The 14,622-nt window shown below is 48.6% G+C and overlaps 1 protein-coding gene across 2 annotated transcripts in view; it reads right to left on the bottom strand.

The window, feature by feature from the left end:
- Window positions 1-10,991, bottom strand: part of Syn1 (synapsin I) — a 54,907-nt gene extending 43,916 nt beyond the window's left edge. The window contains exons 1-3 of one of the 2 annotated variants that reach the window (XM_020179786.2): window positions 10,470-10,991; window positions 748-805; window positions 554-645 (exon numbers count right to left, since the gene is read on the bottom strand). In XM_020179786.2, the coding sequence (XP_020035375.2) occupies window positions 554-645; window positions 748-805; window positions 10,470-10,846 (527 nt within the window). In that variant the 5' untranslated portion in view covers window positions 10,847-10,991. The remainder of the gene's footprint in view (window positions 1-553; window positions 646-747; window positions 806-10,469) is intronic. The other variant, XM_074062847.1, reaches the window with a different exon arrangement.
- Between the last annotated feature and the right edge of the window lie 3,631 nt (window positions 10,992-14,622).

Below are 14,622 nucleotides of genomic sequence, written 5' to 3'. Positions count from 1 at the left end.
TGAACATGTCCCCCTCAAGATCTGCATGGACCACTACTTCCCCTCTTTCAGTCTTTCCTCAACTACCTCCCATACTGGCCAACCACCCTATCCAAACCGCAAACCCTGCCACCATCCAACAATCCCAGTATCTGCTGTTGCTCTGTTTTTACTTCAGCATGCTAGCATTTTCTTGTTCGCTTATTGTCTATATCCCACAGTAGAATATGTCATGAGATCCAAGGGGTTTTTGTCTTCTTTTTGGTCTGTTTTGCTCACCACTAGGTCCTCAGCATGGAGAACAGCTCTTGGCACACAGTAAGTGCTCAATAAGTATGTGCTGAATGTCAAGTGATAAATGCAGCATAAGAAATGTTTGTCAAGTGAATGATCAAAAAGTTAGCCTTGTGACCTCCTGGAATCCTTGGCTCTTCTTCCGAGCAAAGCTATTTCCCATGTTCTGTGTCCCAGTTCTTATTCATACAAGGATGAGTGGGCAAGTAGGACCCTCCCTCAGCTCTATGGGAGTCCTTGTGCCTCTCCTGTCACACCAGGGTACTCCTTTTATACTCACCGCACAACCTTGACCCCGTTCCGAAGAACTTCCACGTCCACAGAGAATCCACCATTGGCATGAGCCACGAGGTTGAGATCAGAGAATTCAGCCTGGAAACGAGAAAAAATTGGTGATTCACCTACATTATACAAAAATGACCAAACACTTTGCAGTCCCCACAGTTGAGCTCAAGTCCACCTTCCCTAATTTACCTGCTCTACTTTAATATCAATTTCTCCATGGATCTTCTTCCCTTTGAAGTATTTCGCCCTGGAGAGGAAGACAGAGGGCATATCCATCAGTGCTCAAATCTCAGAAAGGAAAACAACATCCAGGCTGGTCCCTTAATCCCTCTCCCCTTCCAGTGCCACTATCAAAGCCATGTAGTGCTTTAAGATTGCTGAAATACTTTGAAAACCATCAGCAATGCTTTGCCAACAACAAAGTCTGTTGTAATCCTCACGGGGGTCTGTAAAGGGCGTTGCAAACTGTGAAGTGGGTTTTTAAACTATAGAGAGCAGGCATTTCCCAGAATATGGTCTGCTATTGTAAATAGCCTGGCTATTATAAATGCTTCAGAAAAGCTTTGCAAAATAAATAGTGCTGTGTCAATTCTGACTTTGAACTCACATGGAGGTTTGGAAATGGAGAAGAACCTCAGAAATCACAAATACATGATGTGGGCCTGTGGTTGTGCATCTCAGTGCCTGTGTGAGTCTCACTGCCTGGGTCTGCCTGGGTGGCCTGGAGCATCTCTCTGCTCTCTGGCCCTCTCCTAAGGAGGAGCACCTTGACCATGGGTGTAGTATGCTATGAGGGCCAGAGCAGCCATGGGTGGGCAGCTGCATCCAAGGAACAGCAGATTGAAGGGTGCCAGGCTGGGGGTGGTTCTAAAAAAGCCGCAGCCAGCAATAGTGGGGGGAGGGAGGAATGCAGCTGAGGGGGAGGGGAAGCCACAGGGAGGAGGAGGAGCAGCAGTAGACACATCACAAACTGCTATGTCATTATCTCAGCTCCATCCTGGCTAAGCTCAGTTTCCAGTGGGCCTCTTCACTCAGGCCCAGGGCTCCTACCTGACAGCTTCTTCACAGCCAGAAACTCATCTCCAGTCAGGTTTCTCATGGAAAGAGGAAGAGTAGGGGGGACACTCCAGGGCCCACTGCACTGACATGCACACAGTCAGGGTCTCTGACACATACGCACTGCACAAACGGGCCCTGGTGACTTCACTATGTACACAAGAGAACCCAAGCACAGCTATTTCCTTTTTGTCTGTGGTGTTGGGGATGGAACCCAGGGCCTTGCACAAGCTAGGCAAGAGCTTACCACTAAGCCACATTCCCAGCCCGGTTATTTCCTTTTCCTTTCTGTCTCTGTCTGTCTGTCTGTCTCTCTCTCACACACACACATACCATCACTGAAACTGGCAAGCATCAGAAGAGAATCTCTCTCAGACTTGCACATTTTCCATCTAGAAACTGATGGCAAATATGGACAATGAGCATCTATCACTGTTTTGCAAGGGTTTTTTCATCATAGGTGTAGAGGATACAGTGGTATTCTGCTCAGATCTCCTCTCAGGGTCAAGGTATATTGAATGTCAGCTGCTGACAGCAGCTTTGTCTCCATTGAGGACAAAGTAGATCCCCCGCCAGGGATCTACTTTGACCAAGGTTGCACGTACTTCCTGATGACAGTCCCCGGCCTGTTTCTGATCTCTGAAGGGGTCCAGAGGCCAGCCTCCTTGCCTCAGTCTTGGCTGACTCTGGAGGACCATCCCCTCCTGGGGCCATCTGAGGCCTCTGATCCACCTGCATGGTGGCCCACTCTGTCCCTCTACTCAAATCTATGCTTCTCATAGGTGCTGAAACAATGGCACTCCCAGAAAGCTTCCTGTGTGCAAACTTGTGCCTCAGCATAGTTTCTGGCAAGCCAGCCTAGAACAGTGGGTCAGAGAAGTCAAACTACAGAGAAGACTTGAGCGTGCCTGTGGAGCTGGGCCACCCAACAGCCAGCTGGGAGTGAGGATCTGTTGGTGCTGGGAGGTGGGGCTCAGCTAGCCCCTGGGCGGTAGCCAAGCAAAGCATTCTGCAGCAGGTCCAGGCTGTGCCACAAGCAGGATGCCACTTAGCCCATATGATGTGGCAAGTCTTATGACACTGAAGGTGTCACAGTGGGAAACGATGCCGGGTGGAGCCTTGTCTCCCATGAGGGAGAACAACAGTACAGGCTGCTGGGATTGGGGAGCAGCAGTGACTTTTCCTAATGGTTGACTGTAGTAAGAGACTGGTGGAAGGGAGTGAACCAGCTGGGGAAATAACCCTGTGCTAGAGAGGTATGAGGGAAATGGCAAGTGGCCTGGTGACTTGCTAAATGCCACGGGCTAGCTGCAGAAATATCTGACATGCTGAGAGTAAGAAATCACCAATTCAAAGCAAAATGGTGAGAGCCAGAGGACCTCCCCAGTTGCATTTAAGGATCCACAGTCTGCAGCCAGAGGGCAAAGGGAGGGAAGGACCTGGATCAGGATTTAATTCTAAGTGTGGCAGAGCACCAGGGAAGGTTGAACTCTCAGGTCTAGCACTTTCCTATGCCACACTCAGACTCCTAATGCAACAGGAGTGGGATGAGGCTTAGGACTGGGATATCTGAGCAAGTGTAGTTAAAATACCTTGAAATACAGACTCACCTGAATCCACTGTGCCTGCCGAAATAGCCTATCCCCTCTTGTTAGAATATAGAACTTCCCTCTGCTTAAAGATAATGCAGAAAGCCTCAAATGAAGCAGGTACCTTATAAGTCAATGCCTACCTCTCTCAGGATCTACTCCCGCACTTCCATTCCTGGAAATCAGACTAGCAACCAGCTTCTGCTCACCTTGGGTCCCTAGGATCCAGAGACCCACTCAGTGTCACTCTACCAGTTCACAAATACATAACTGGAATGACATATTTTGAAGTACTCAGAACCCTGACATGGGTTCCTTGGCCTGTGGGGAAAGAACTATTGCAGTAGAGAAGTCCAAATGGAAGCTTCTGAAATGGCACACACTCCCGTGCCCTGACCAAAACAGGAAATCAGGCTGGGAGCGTAGCTTCATCTTAGAACACTTGTCCTGAAACACGAGGCCCTGAGTTTGATCCCCTGCACTGGCAAAAAACGAATGAGAACAAGGAAACAGTCAATCAAAAGCAATGTTGTATGTATTCTAGAGGTGAGGGTAGAAATTAAGACCACTCAGAAGGATGCAGGGGTGTTGTCTTATCTCCATCCATTGAATTAACCAGTTTGCTTCCCAAGGAGGCTGGATGGATCCAAAGAGTATTTGTAGACTTCTTCTAGGGCCACCAAGACCTCAGGTACGGCAGGTGGCACCTATTTGGTGAACTTAACCTTTTCAATTCTGATTAGAAAAGAGGATAAAAAGTAGTTCACATTCACGTGGGACTGACAACAATATTCATGATTGGTCTTGGCTTAGGGCAACGTTATTTCTATCAACCTGTGTCATACTATAGTCCAAAGAAATTTGGACCATCTGGACATCCCTCAGAATATAGCACTAGACCATTATATCGGTTACATCATACTGATTATGCAAGATGGATAAGAGATGGTTAGCACATTTCCTTGATAAGACATGTGTGCTCTGAAACAGGTGTGGTGGTACATGCCTATAATCCCAGCACTCAGGAGGGTGGTGCAGAGGATCTAGGGTTTGAGGACAGCCTGGCTAAATAGTGAGTTCAAGGCCAGCCTAGGCCTTGAGACCCTATCTCAAAAATAAATAAATAAAAGACACAGGTGCTCCAGATGGTAGGAGAGAAACCCTACAAAGACTCAAGGGCCTACTGCATTAGAATTTTTAGGGATCCAAGTGCTCCAAATCATGTCACAACAGCACCTCCAAAGAACAGGGCCAAGTATTGCATCTCATGCCTTCCACTTTCAGGTTCTGCAAGTATCACATTCCATACCTGCAAATACTGCTCTGGCCCACGTTTCAGGTGACATGTAAAGCTGCCACCTCTGAGTGGGAATCAGAACATGAGTGGCTCTGAGGCCTCTCAGGATTCTGGAGCTAGACCATGCCATCTGCAGCAGAGAATTATACGCTTTTGGGGGCTTTCTTTTTGATACAGGGTCTCGCTATGTAGCCCAGGCTGTCTTGGAATTTGTTATGTAGCCTAGCCTGGCCTCTAAGTCATGATCCTCCTGCCTAGTCTCCCAAGTACTGGGATTATAAGCGTGTAACACCACACCTGGCTGAATTATATCCCCTTGGAGAAACAGATCCCACTGCAGTATTGGGCCCTGATAGAGATAGCTTGACCATGGAACACCAAGTGACCATGCACTCAGGACAGCCCATTGTAAGTGGGTCCTGCCATGCTTACCAAGTAATAAAGTTAGATGGACCCAGCAGCTAAGATTGAGCCCATGCAAAGCCAAACAAGTTGCATGAGAAGGTAATCCAGATCCCCACGGTGTCCACAATTGTCACGCTGGTGTCTCTCCCTCAGCTGAAGGACTCCTTCCAACCAGCTGATGAGAGAGGGAAAAACCTAAGCCTGGTTCACAAATGGGTTGTCTTGGGCTGTGGGTGGAAACCAAAAAACGAACAGTGGCTATGCTGTTCACTTTGAGTGGCCTTGGAAGACAATGGCCAAGCTTCCAACGGCAGATCTTCAGGCTGTGCACCTGGCAGTAGAGAAGTGGATCAAGATTAGAAAATAAATATTCATTTATGGGCAATGGTGAATGGCTTGGTCAGGGGCCTGGAAGGGGAAAGATCAAAAGATCAGAGCAATGGAAGCCCAGGATGCAGAAATGTGGGTGGACATGTGGGAATGGGCACAAAGGGAGCAGTGAAGACCTTTGCGTTGTGTGTTAACAGCCACCAGGCATCATCCACTGTGGAAGTGGCACTAGGCAACTAGGTAGACAGGATGAGTCATCCAGATGATGTCAGCCAGCCTCTCTAATCAGCCACCCCAGTGCTAGCAGATGGGCAAACGAATGAAGCGGCAATAGCAGCAGAGACAGAAGCTGTGTGTGCGGCCAACAGCATTGGAGCTGCCAGCAAAGAAACCAACACTGAGTCCCTGATATTACCCATCCTCAAGAAGACCAACCAGCCACTTGGGAAGGCTGACTACATTGGGCCCCCTGCACCATGGAAAGAATAGCAATCTGTTTTCATTGGAATATTCCATATATGGTTTGCCTTTTTTGACTGAAAGACTTTAGCCAGCAACCCTAAGGGCTCCCACAATGTTTGATTCAGCACCACAGTATCCCACATAGCATTGTATCATACCAAAGGACACATGTTATTGCAAAGTAAAGGAATGCAGAGTAAAAGAGATGCAAAAGTGACCTGTGACCATGGAATCAATTGATGAGGTGTCAACGGATCCTACTCCTCCCAGAAGCTGCTGTCCCGATTGAATCACGTGGCTTGTTGCGGCCACAGTGAAGATCAGATCTTGGAGATGATACCATGCAAGAATGGGCACCATCCTCCAAAAACACAGTCTAAACCCTGAATCAATGACCATGGTATACGCTATCTTCCTAATAGAGTGCATGGGGCTGGGAACTCAGAGGTTAAAGCAGGAGTGGCCCAGCTTACCATTAGTTCTAGTGATCCACTTTTAGAATTTGTGGTTTCTGTTCCCTCAGGGCTCTGCAAGGTTAGAGGTCCTGGTTCTCCAAGTGGGGACACTGCTACCAGGGGACGCAGCAAGAATCCCATTAAATTCTAAGCTATGATGGCCACCTGGGCACTTCAGGTTTCTCTTGTCAAGTGAAGAGGAGTCTGGTAGGAGGGTGTGGCCTTGATCCTTAGGAAGAGGTAAGGCTGCTGGTACCTGTTGGGGGCAGGGAGGAGTGTTTTGGTGCCCAGGTGAGCCACTTGGGCATCTGTTGGTACTCCTTGTTTAACTTTGATGGGAAGTGGACAAGTACAGCAGCCAGAGCCTGAGAAGGGTGTGGGGACACAAGGCTCAGGGATCCCTCAAAGATGAGGGAATGGGTCACCTACCAAGTAAGCCACTGAGACCAACAGAGGTGCTAGCTGAAGGTGAAGGGTCTGCCTCCAGGGAAGTCTATCTAAGGAAAGAAGCCACAATAAGAAATATAGCTTATAAAACCCACTATAGACATATTTACATAGTACCCCATGCTATATATATAAAATATATAAGATACATGCGTTATATAGCAAATAGAATATGCCTTATATAAAACACAAAAATATATATTATATATTATGTGTATAACTCTCTACAATGTATAGTAGAATGTACATAAGTATACCTATGTAATTGGAATTAAAGTTTTAGCCAGGCATAGTGGTGCACACCTGTAATCCCAGCACTTGTGAGGCTGAGGAAGGAGGATCACGAGTTCGAGGCCAGCCTTGGCTACGGAGCAAAATAAAAGTTTCGGTAATAATTATCTTTACTATGTGCAATGCAGTTTTGTATTTCCTGTTCTATTTTGTGAAGAAAAATATACCATTTAAATGTATATACACTAAAAAGTCATTATATAACACATGCGATATATAGCAAATGTCATATATGACATACGGTATGCATCAGATATTATATATTTTATTGGAATAACAGTTGCATTAAACAACTCTCTTACTATATGCAACATACATTATTTTCTATTTCATTTATCTTACTTCAGGAAGAAAGTGATGCCCCGGTCATAACCCAATAGGTGACCCACTGTTTGAAAAACACGGGACTAAATTATCTCTAAAAAGGAAAGTTGAGTCTCAACCCAGAGAAGCCACAGAGGAAGCAACCTCAGGAGGAACTGAGAGTGGTGAAGTTTAAGGGGAAGGTGTCAGAGTGTACTTAGGTGTGCTTTGTTACAGAGTGCGAAACTCCTTTATTTCAGGCTGAACCTCTGAAACTTGCATGGGTCTGAAGTCTGAAAGCTGGTGATGCAGGGATCTGTTCCCACACTGAGCCTGGTGTACAAAGGCTTTCTCCCTTTGTCCATGTCACCCTCCCCAACACACACACACAGTAGACACTAAATAAACATTTGCTAGATTGCCTGGGTGGAAGGACTGGAAGAGCTGCTGGGATAAGGGCAAGGGACTTCTGGGATGCAGAAGAGGAAGGGAAGCTCTTTCACTGAATTCAGCGAATCCTGAAGAGATTAGAAGAAAAATGGAAAACATTGGAGTTGTGATTGTGGAGGCAGGGGGACTTGTCAGTATTCAGTATAATAAATGCTTAATGGAATGGAGGAAAAAAGCAATACGGAGTCTGCCTGGAAGGTTGCAATGCAGAAGAGAAGTCTAAAAGAGGGGACTCCAATATGCAGCAGACCTCGTTAATGTTTGTGGACTCTCCAATGGAGCAAATTCGGCCAGGAAGACAGCACCTTAGGGAATGGATTTTGGTAAAGGAATTGTGACACGTGCTTAATCCATGCTCTTGAGTTGCTGGAGAGAGCGGGGCAGCCTGCTGCAGGAACAGGAATGTGTTTGTTTGAACAGACTATAATAATAAGTGCTTTCTGAATTAATGGGGAAAGGGAAGGACAGCTCTGGAGATGGCTGCTAGTGGGGAGTGGGATCTCACCAGAAGAAATGGAAAATGGTGCACATTCTGAGTTTTCAGGACTGTGTAGTGTGAAAGGCAGGATGAAGATTGCTAAAGGAAGAACCAGGATTAGAAGCGGGAATAGAGGGTTCTTCGGAGTATACAATAAGTGTTCATTAAATGACTGTGGGGTTGAATAGAAGAAATGCTATAGGAACGCTAACTGGTGGATGGGATTAGAAGGCAGGGGAGCTGAAGGAGGGTTCCAGTATATAGTGGTGCTTAATAAATGCCTCCCACATTCTGACTCATGGAAAGTGTGCAATAAACATCTGTGGAATGAATAAATAGCTCTGAATAGAGAGAAAGGCTGCGGGGTAAGGGCTCCTGGGGGTAGGAGGAAGGTTGTTCTAACTAGTAAACAGATGGTACTCAATAAATTTCAGCTGAAGTAGATTCCTGGAGAGTGGGCTCTTAAGGCAGGGGCAGGAACTTCAGAGACCTGGAAAGAGGAGATTGAGAATAACTCATACAGTAGGTGCTCAGTAAGTGTTTACTGACTTCAATAAACTAAAAGTCCTTTGGGGTATGGATTTAAGGTTGAGAGAGGAAATCTTAGGGTTACTGACAGGTATGGAAAAGGGGTGCGCCCTCTAAATCAGGCTCTAGATTGCTGGGAGAGCCCTTACAGTGGGGACAGGTTCTCCTAGTGGTCATGAAGGAGAATGCACTGCGCACATGCAACAGGCACTGCTATGTGCTCACTGGATCCACTGAAAGGAAAAGTCTCTGGGGAGGAGGCATGGACACGCAGAAGGCACTCTGTAAGTGCTCATGGGAGCCATTGGAGGAAAAGGTCTTTGGGGATGGTGATGAGAATTGCGTACATGCAGACAAGGAATCGGTGTTCACTGGATCCATTAAAAGGAAAGAGCTTTGGCGAGGAGTGCTAGGGATGGGTGCTCAATTATTTGATAAACGCTCACTGGATCCTTGCAGGAAAAGCCCTTTGCGGAAGGAGAAGGGGATGCAGGAACTTGATCTACACAAGTAGGGTTCTCCATCCGTGGGAGGAAAGACTTTTGCAGCGAAGGCACAGAGCAGGTGCTTCTTAAATACACCACAGAGCAATGAAAATAGAAAGTCTTCGGCAAGAGTGACTGAAATGGTGCCCAGAGCAGCTGCTAGATAGCTGAGCACTGGGTTAACTGGAGGCCTTTGTGGGGAGGTCTAAGGTTAGGTCATGCAAAAGGTACTCAATACATGCTGAGTGAAGCCACTGAAGGCAAAGGCATGGGGCAAAGGTTTGGGGATGGGGTATACAGCAAGAACTCAATACATCCTCGCTAAATGTATTGGAGGAAAGAACCTTTAGAGAAGACTCACACTGCCGACAGGTGATCAATGCTGGTGGGGTCAACCAAAGGAAGGGCCTTTGAAGGAGCAGCTTGGGGATGAGGGAGACAGGAGGCACTCCATAAATGCTTTTAAGATTCATTACAGGAAAAGATCTTTGAGGAGAGAATTTGATGATGAGTCACACACAGAGGGCTCAAAAATGCTCATGGAATTCACTGGAGGAAAATGATTTTTTTTGAGAGGGGGCTTAAGGCACTTAATAATTGCTTCTTAGATCCTTTAGAGAAAATAAGTCCCCTCAGAAGGAGGGACACATAGGGGACTTGGGGCACATAGAAGGCATTCAATCAAGACTCACAGGATCCATTACAGGCCGAGCTTGTGGTTAGTAGCAGGGGTAAGGACACACAGCAGTCACTCAATCAATGTTTACTGAACAGTTTAAGAGGTCTTTGAGGAGGGGGTTGGGTGGGACACATAGTACCAACTGGATACATGCTCGCAAGACCCTTCAGAGAGAAGGCGTAAGGGCAAGGGCTGAGGAGAACGGGGCACGTTTTCAGGCTCTCAAAACATGCTCACAAAATTCACTGAGGCCAAAGGTTTTAGAGAAGGGTTCATCAAGGAGGCATACTACAAGTACTGGATAAATGCTTACAAGATTCATTAGAGGAAAAGGTCCTCGGGGCAAGGGTTGAGCACGGGAGGCAGAGCACTTTTGGCTCTTGAAGGGTCACAGGATATATTGAAGCAAAAGGCTTTGGGAGAGGAGGATCCGGGAAGAGGTACACAGCAGGCAACTGATAATTGCTCTCGGTATCCATCGAGGTTTTGGGAAGGCAAGGGAGGGGCGCATAGAAAGGCCCAGCAAAACAATTTAAAGGAAAGGAATTTGGGTGAGGGGCCAGATGCCAGGCACACAAGCGGCCCTTGGTAATTGCTCGTTCACCGTGGAACCATCTGGGGACCCAGGCCCACGGGACAGCACAGCAGTGGCTTACCAGTCGGTGTGGGGCTCGTCGATGACCAGCAGCACCCTGGCGGTGGCGCCCCCACGGCCTGCGCCCCCAGAGCCGCCGCCCACTTGCTCGCTGAAAGTGGCGGCCGCGGCTGCTGTGGTCTGCTTGACCGCGTTGGACAGCGACGAGAAGAAGCCACCGCCCCCCGAGGACCCCGGACTAGGGGCTGCTGGAGAGGCCACGGGGGCGGCCGTGGAGGCCCTCTCGGCAGTGGCGGTCACGGAGCCGGGCGTGGCTCCGGGGCTAGCGGCAGAGGGCGGCGGCGGGGGCGGCTGCGGGCGCTGCAGGTCTGTCATGTACCCATTCGGCAGATTGGCCATGAAGTTGCTGTCCGACAGGCGGCGCCGCAGGTAGTTCATGGTGGCGGCTTGGGGCAAGGGGTCCTAGGGGTAGTCTGTCTAGGAGCCGCGGGGGCGGACCGCGAGGGGCCCAGGAGCACAGCTGCGCTCGCAGGCACGACGCGACTCCTCTGCTGCCCGCCGCAGACTGAGGCAGCGCTGAGTCGCCGCCGCCGCAGCGCGGATGGTCGCGCCCGTGCCCCCCTATGTCGCGCCTCGCGTGGTGCAGTCCAGCTGGGCCCACGGCGGCGCGGACGCGACCAAGGCGGCGGGGAAGGGGAGTTTGTGGAGGAATGGCGAGTGACGTCAGGGCGCCTTCAGTGCTGGGGCGGCGGTGGCACGCGCCGGCGGCGGGGGCGAAGGCGCTGTCCGCGGTGCTGAAACAGGCAGTGCGCAAGCGCCCCGCCGCATCCTGTTCCCCTCCCCCCTCCGACTGGGGATGCGCAATTTTGGGGAGTGGGGGTGGGGTGCTTGTCCTGAGGGTCGCAGTAGGTAGTTAAGCAGTTCCCCCCACTACCCATCTCATCATGGTCCTCACACCCACACTCGCTCATACACAGGACCCTCCCCAGATGCTCCATTTCCAGTATTGACATTCGCCGCTGAAGACATTGGATGCGGGGGTGGGGGGTTGGAGGCACACTTAGAGACATAAAAGTAGAGAACTAAGCCCCTCACGGCGAGGGGTGGGGGTCACACGCAGTGCCCCGCGGGGAGATCAGTCTCCCACGTCCACAGTCTCAGCCCGAGAGAAGGAGGGGTGTGTGAACATCATCAGACAAGAGGAGGTGAACACTTGGATGGTGTACACACCCTCGTCCTTGGTGGTGGGGGGTCTGGAGGCACGCAGGGAGTAACACACATCCAAAAGTAAGGAAACACAGAGGCATGCACAGAGTGCACATATTCATCTACGCATATATACATACAAGCACAGAGTAACAAACACACGTGACCATGTAGAGTACATGCATGCATATGCATCACACACGCACACACACACACGCATACATACTCGGGCAACACATGGACACACAGAGACCCAGAGAAACTCACACAAGCAAGCACATCCAGACAACAACACATATCCACACACGACCATGGAGAAACCTGGATGTGCAACACAGACACATTCCCTGCAGCTCTAGCCCTGATGCATGTCCTTCCTCCTCCCCATGCACACACTTGAACTATATGCCCCCATTCCTCTGCAAAGACACAGCCAAATCCTGGTGTTATCTGTGTCCATGGCTGTCTTCCCCCACACGGAGAACTTTCCACAGACAGGAGCAGGTTGCCAAATAATATTTGCACATGAGCAAAAGAGGTAGTTCCGGCAGAGGCGGGATGTAGAAGCTGTCATGTCAAACACTAAGATCCTAGCTACAGTAAAAGCACACATCCATAAGCGCTCATTTGTTTGGCGCACCAAACAGTAGTTCATCCAATACTCACAACAATCCTATACTGGCTAATACAATTTCTATTTTTTTGCGGTACTGGGGTTTAAACTTAGGGTCTCACACTTGCTAGGCAGGCGCTGTACCACTGAGTCACTGTGCTAGCCCTCTACTTTTTTCTTTCTTTTTTTTTTTTTTTTTTTGGTAAGACTGGGGTTTGAACTCAGTGCTTCACACTTGCAGGTGCTCTAGTGCTTGAGCCACCTCCAGTCCATTTTGCTCTGGTTTTTTTTTTTTTGAGATGGGGTCCCACAAACTATTTGCCCAGGCTGGCCTCGAATCACGATCCTCCTGATCTCAGCTTCCCAAAGTAGCTGGATTGCAACCGTGAGCCACTGGCACCTGGGTATATTTTCTACTTTACAGATGAGGGAATCCAAGAACTCCAATTCATTCCCAGAGGGTAATGTTCACTTTATGATCTATACTTTTTTTTTTCTTTTAAGAATGTGCCAGGAAGATGGAACAGCCAGGGCCAGTGCGGCTAGAACAAAGTGAGAGGGATTGTGGTAGGAGATAGGGTTAGAGGTTAGCAGGGGCCAGATTGGATAGGGCCTTGGCCACAGTGAGCAATAATGTCATACTAGATTAGGTGGCCCTCTACCAGGAATGCCCTCTCCCTCCTTCTCTCCAGGAAACAGCCCCTCACCCCTGGGTCTCAGATTCCATACCTCTTTCCCTAGGCTCCCACAGTCCACAAGTCAAACATTTTCCAAATTATCCTCCTACTTTCTCCTCCATCCCAGCCAACTTCAGTTCCACCTCCAGGCCTTTGCTTTGGCTAGTCCTTCCTCCTCCCTCCAGGATGCCCTCTCTGGCATTCCAAATGGGAATTTCCCACCAACTAGGTACTTTCTAAAGCTTTGAAATATATGTTTGTTTTTTGCTTAGTAAAGGAAGCAAACAAATTGTACCCACCCTGTGGTGACCTCCTTGGGAGACAGGAGCCCCTGCAGGTCTCCAGACCTTTCTGGCACCTCTGGGCCTGAATCTGGGCTCCTCAGGTTTCTGTCTCCAGACTGTGTCTCTTCCTATGAACCTGGTTCCCAGGCTCCTAGTACTTATGGCTCCCAGGGCCATTCCCCTTTTCCAGGTGGCTCAATTTCCATAAATGAATTTTTTGTAGATTGTCTTTCAGAGGGCTGTGGTTCCCCTAAGGAGCATCTCAACCGAGAGGTAAATCTCCACACAGTCTTCATCTTCCTCAGCAGGAATGGCGTACAGAAGGGCCCCCAAGAATAGTTTTCTTTCTTGTGCATTGGTGAGCAACAAATCAAGCACACACCCCTGACATGTTCACACTCAGTATTGTGCCCATATTTATAACACATACATACCCATGCCACCTTAGTGTGCACACACAAATGCACACATATAACTCAGTTGTAAACTCATGTACCATAGTTCAATACATCCTTAATTTTTGCACAGTTCTACTGGTCTACACCACACACACACAAAGATATGTACTGCATAATGCACAATCCACAGCTGAACTTCCACTTTCTTGCAAACACATACCTCTCACATCCTGTAGTAGCAACCAGAAACCCCCTCTTAAAGCTCCATTTTCCCAGGATAACCAAGTACTTACTCATTGACTTGTGTTTATTTCAACCCACCAACGGGTTCATTTTATATAATGGCAAATGGACCCAGAGAAGACAAGTAAATACTCTGACAAGACTCTGGGTATCACAGATCTCCCACCTGAACCTTCCCACAGAGAGGGGTCCTCTTCACCCACCAAAGTCTTAAACTCTGCTCTTGAAATTTAAGGCTGCACAATGCATGGTGCTTCAAAAACGTCCAGCTCATGCCCTTTTCTTGCCCGTTTCCTCCTTTGTAAAGTGGGGATAATACGGACCCTCATGGGTTCCTTGTGAATTAAATGAGTTCATGCTATGGAAAGCCTTAAGACGCTACTGGGCACACAGTAAGCACTTCCTAAGTGTTAGCTGTTACCATAACTATGATGACTCTTATGCGCCTCAGCATTCAGTGAGTAGTACATGAATGAGCAAATGCTAAGAGCATTGGTGTCTGGGTCTGTTCTCTTTACTGTGGAGACAGGTGCGGCTCTGATTCCTCTTCGATGCTGATGTCCAGCACTATTGTTAGTACACAGTAGGCGTTAAGTGTTGAATAAATGTTCGAACAAAAGGAATGCCTATTCTGAGTCTGTTCCCTGATCAGATGTCCTCTCCTTCTACCAGTCCTCCTCCACCCCAGATGCCCAGACTTAGGTCTAGCATACAGTCGACGCCAGTGTTGAGTGAAATGAACAAATGTGAAAGGAATATGTGTCTGGGTTTGTTTGGAGGGCTCCTCCGGGCA

Source organism: Castor canadensis, chromosome X, assembly GCF_047511655.1.
Source record: "Castor canadensis chromosome X, mCasCan1.hap1v2, whole genome shotgun sequence".
NCBI lineage: Eukaryota > Metazoa > Chordata > Mammalia > Rodentia > Castoridae > Castor > Castor canadensis.
The sequence above is the reverse complement of the archived record's forward strand: the minus strand, read 5'-3'. Positions and strand labels throughout refer to the sequence as shown.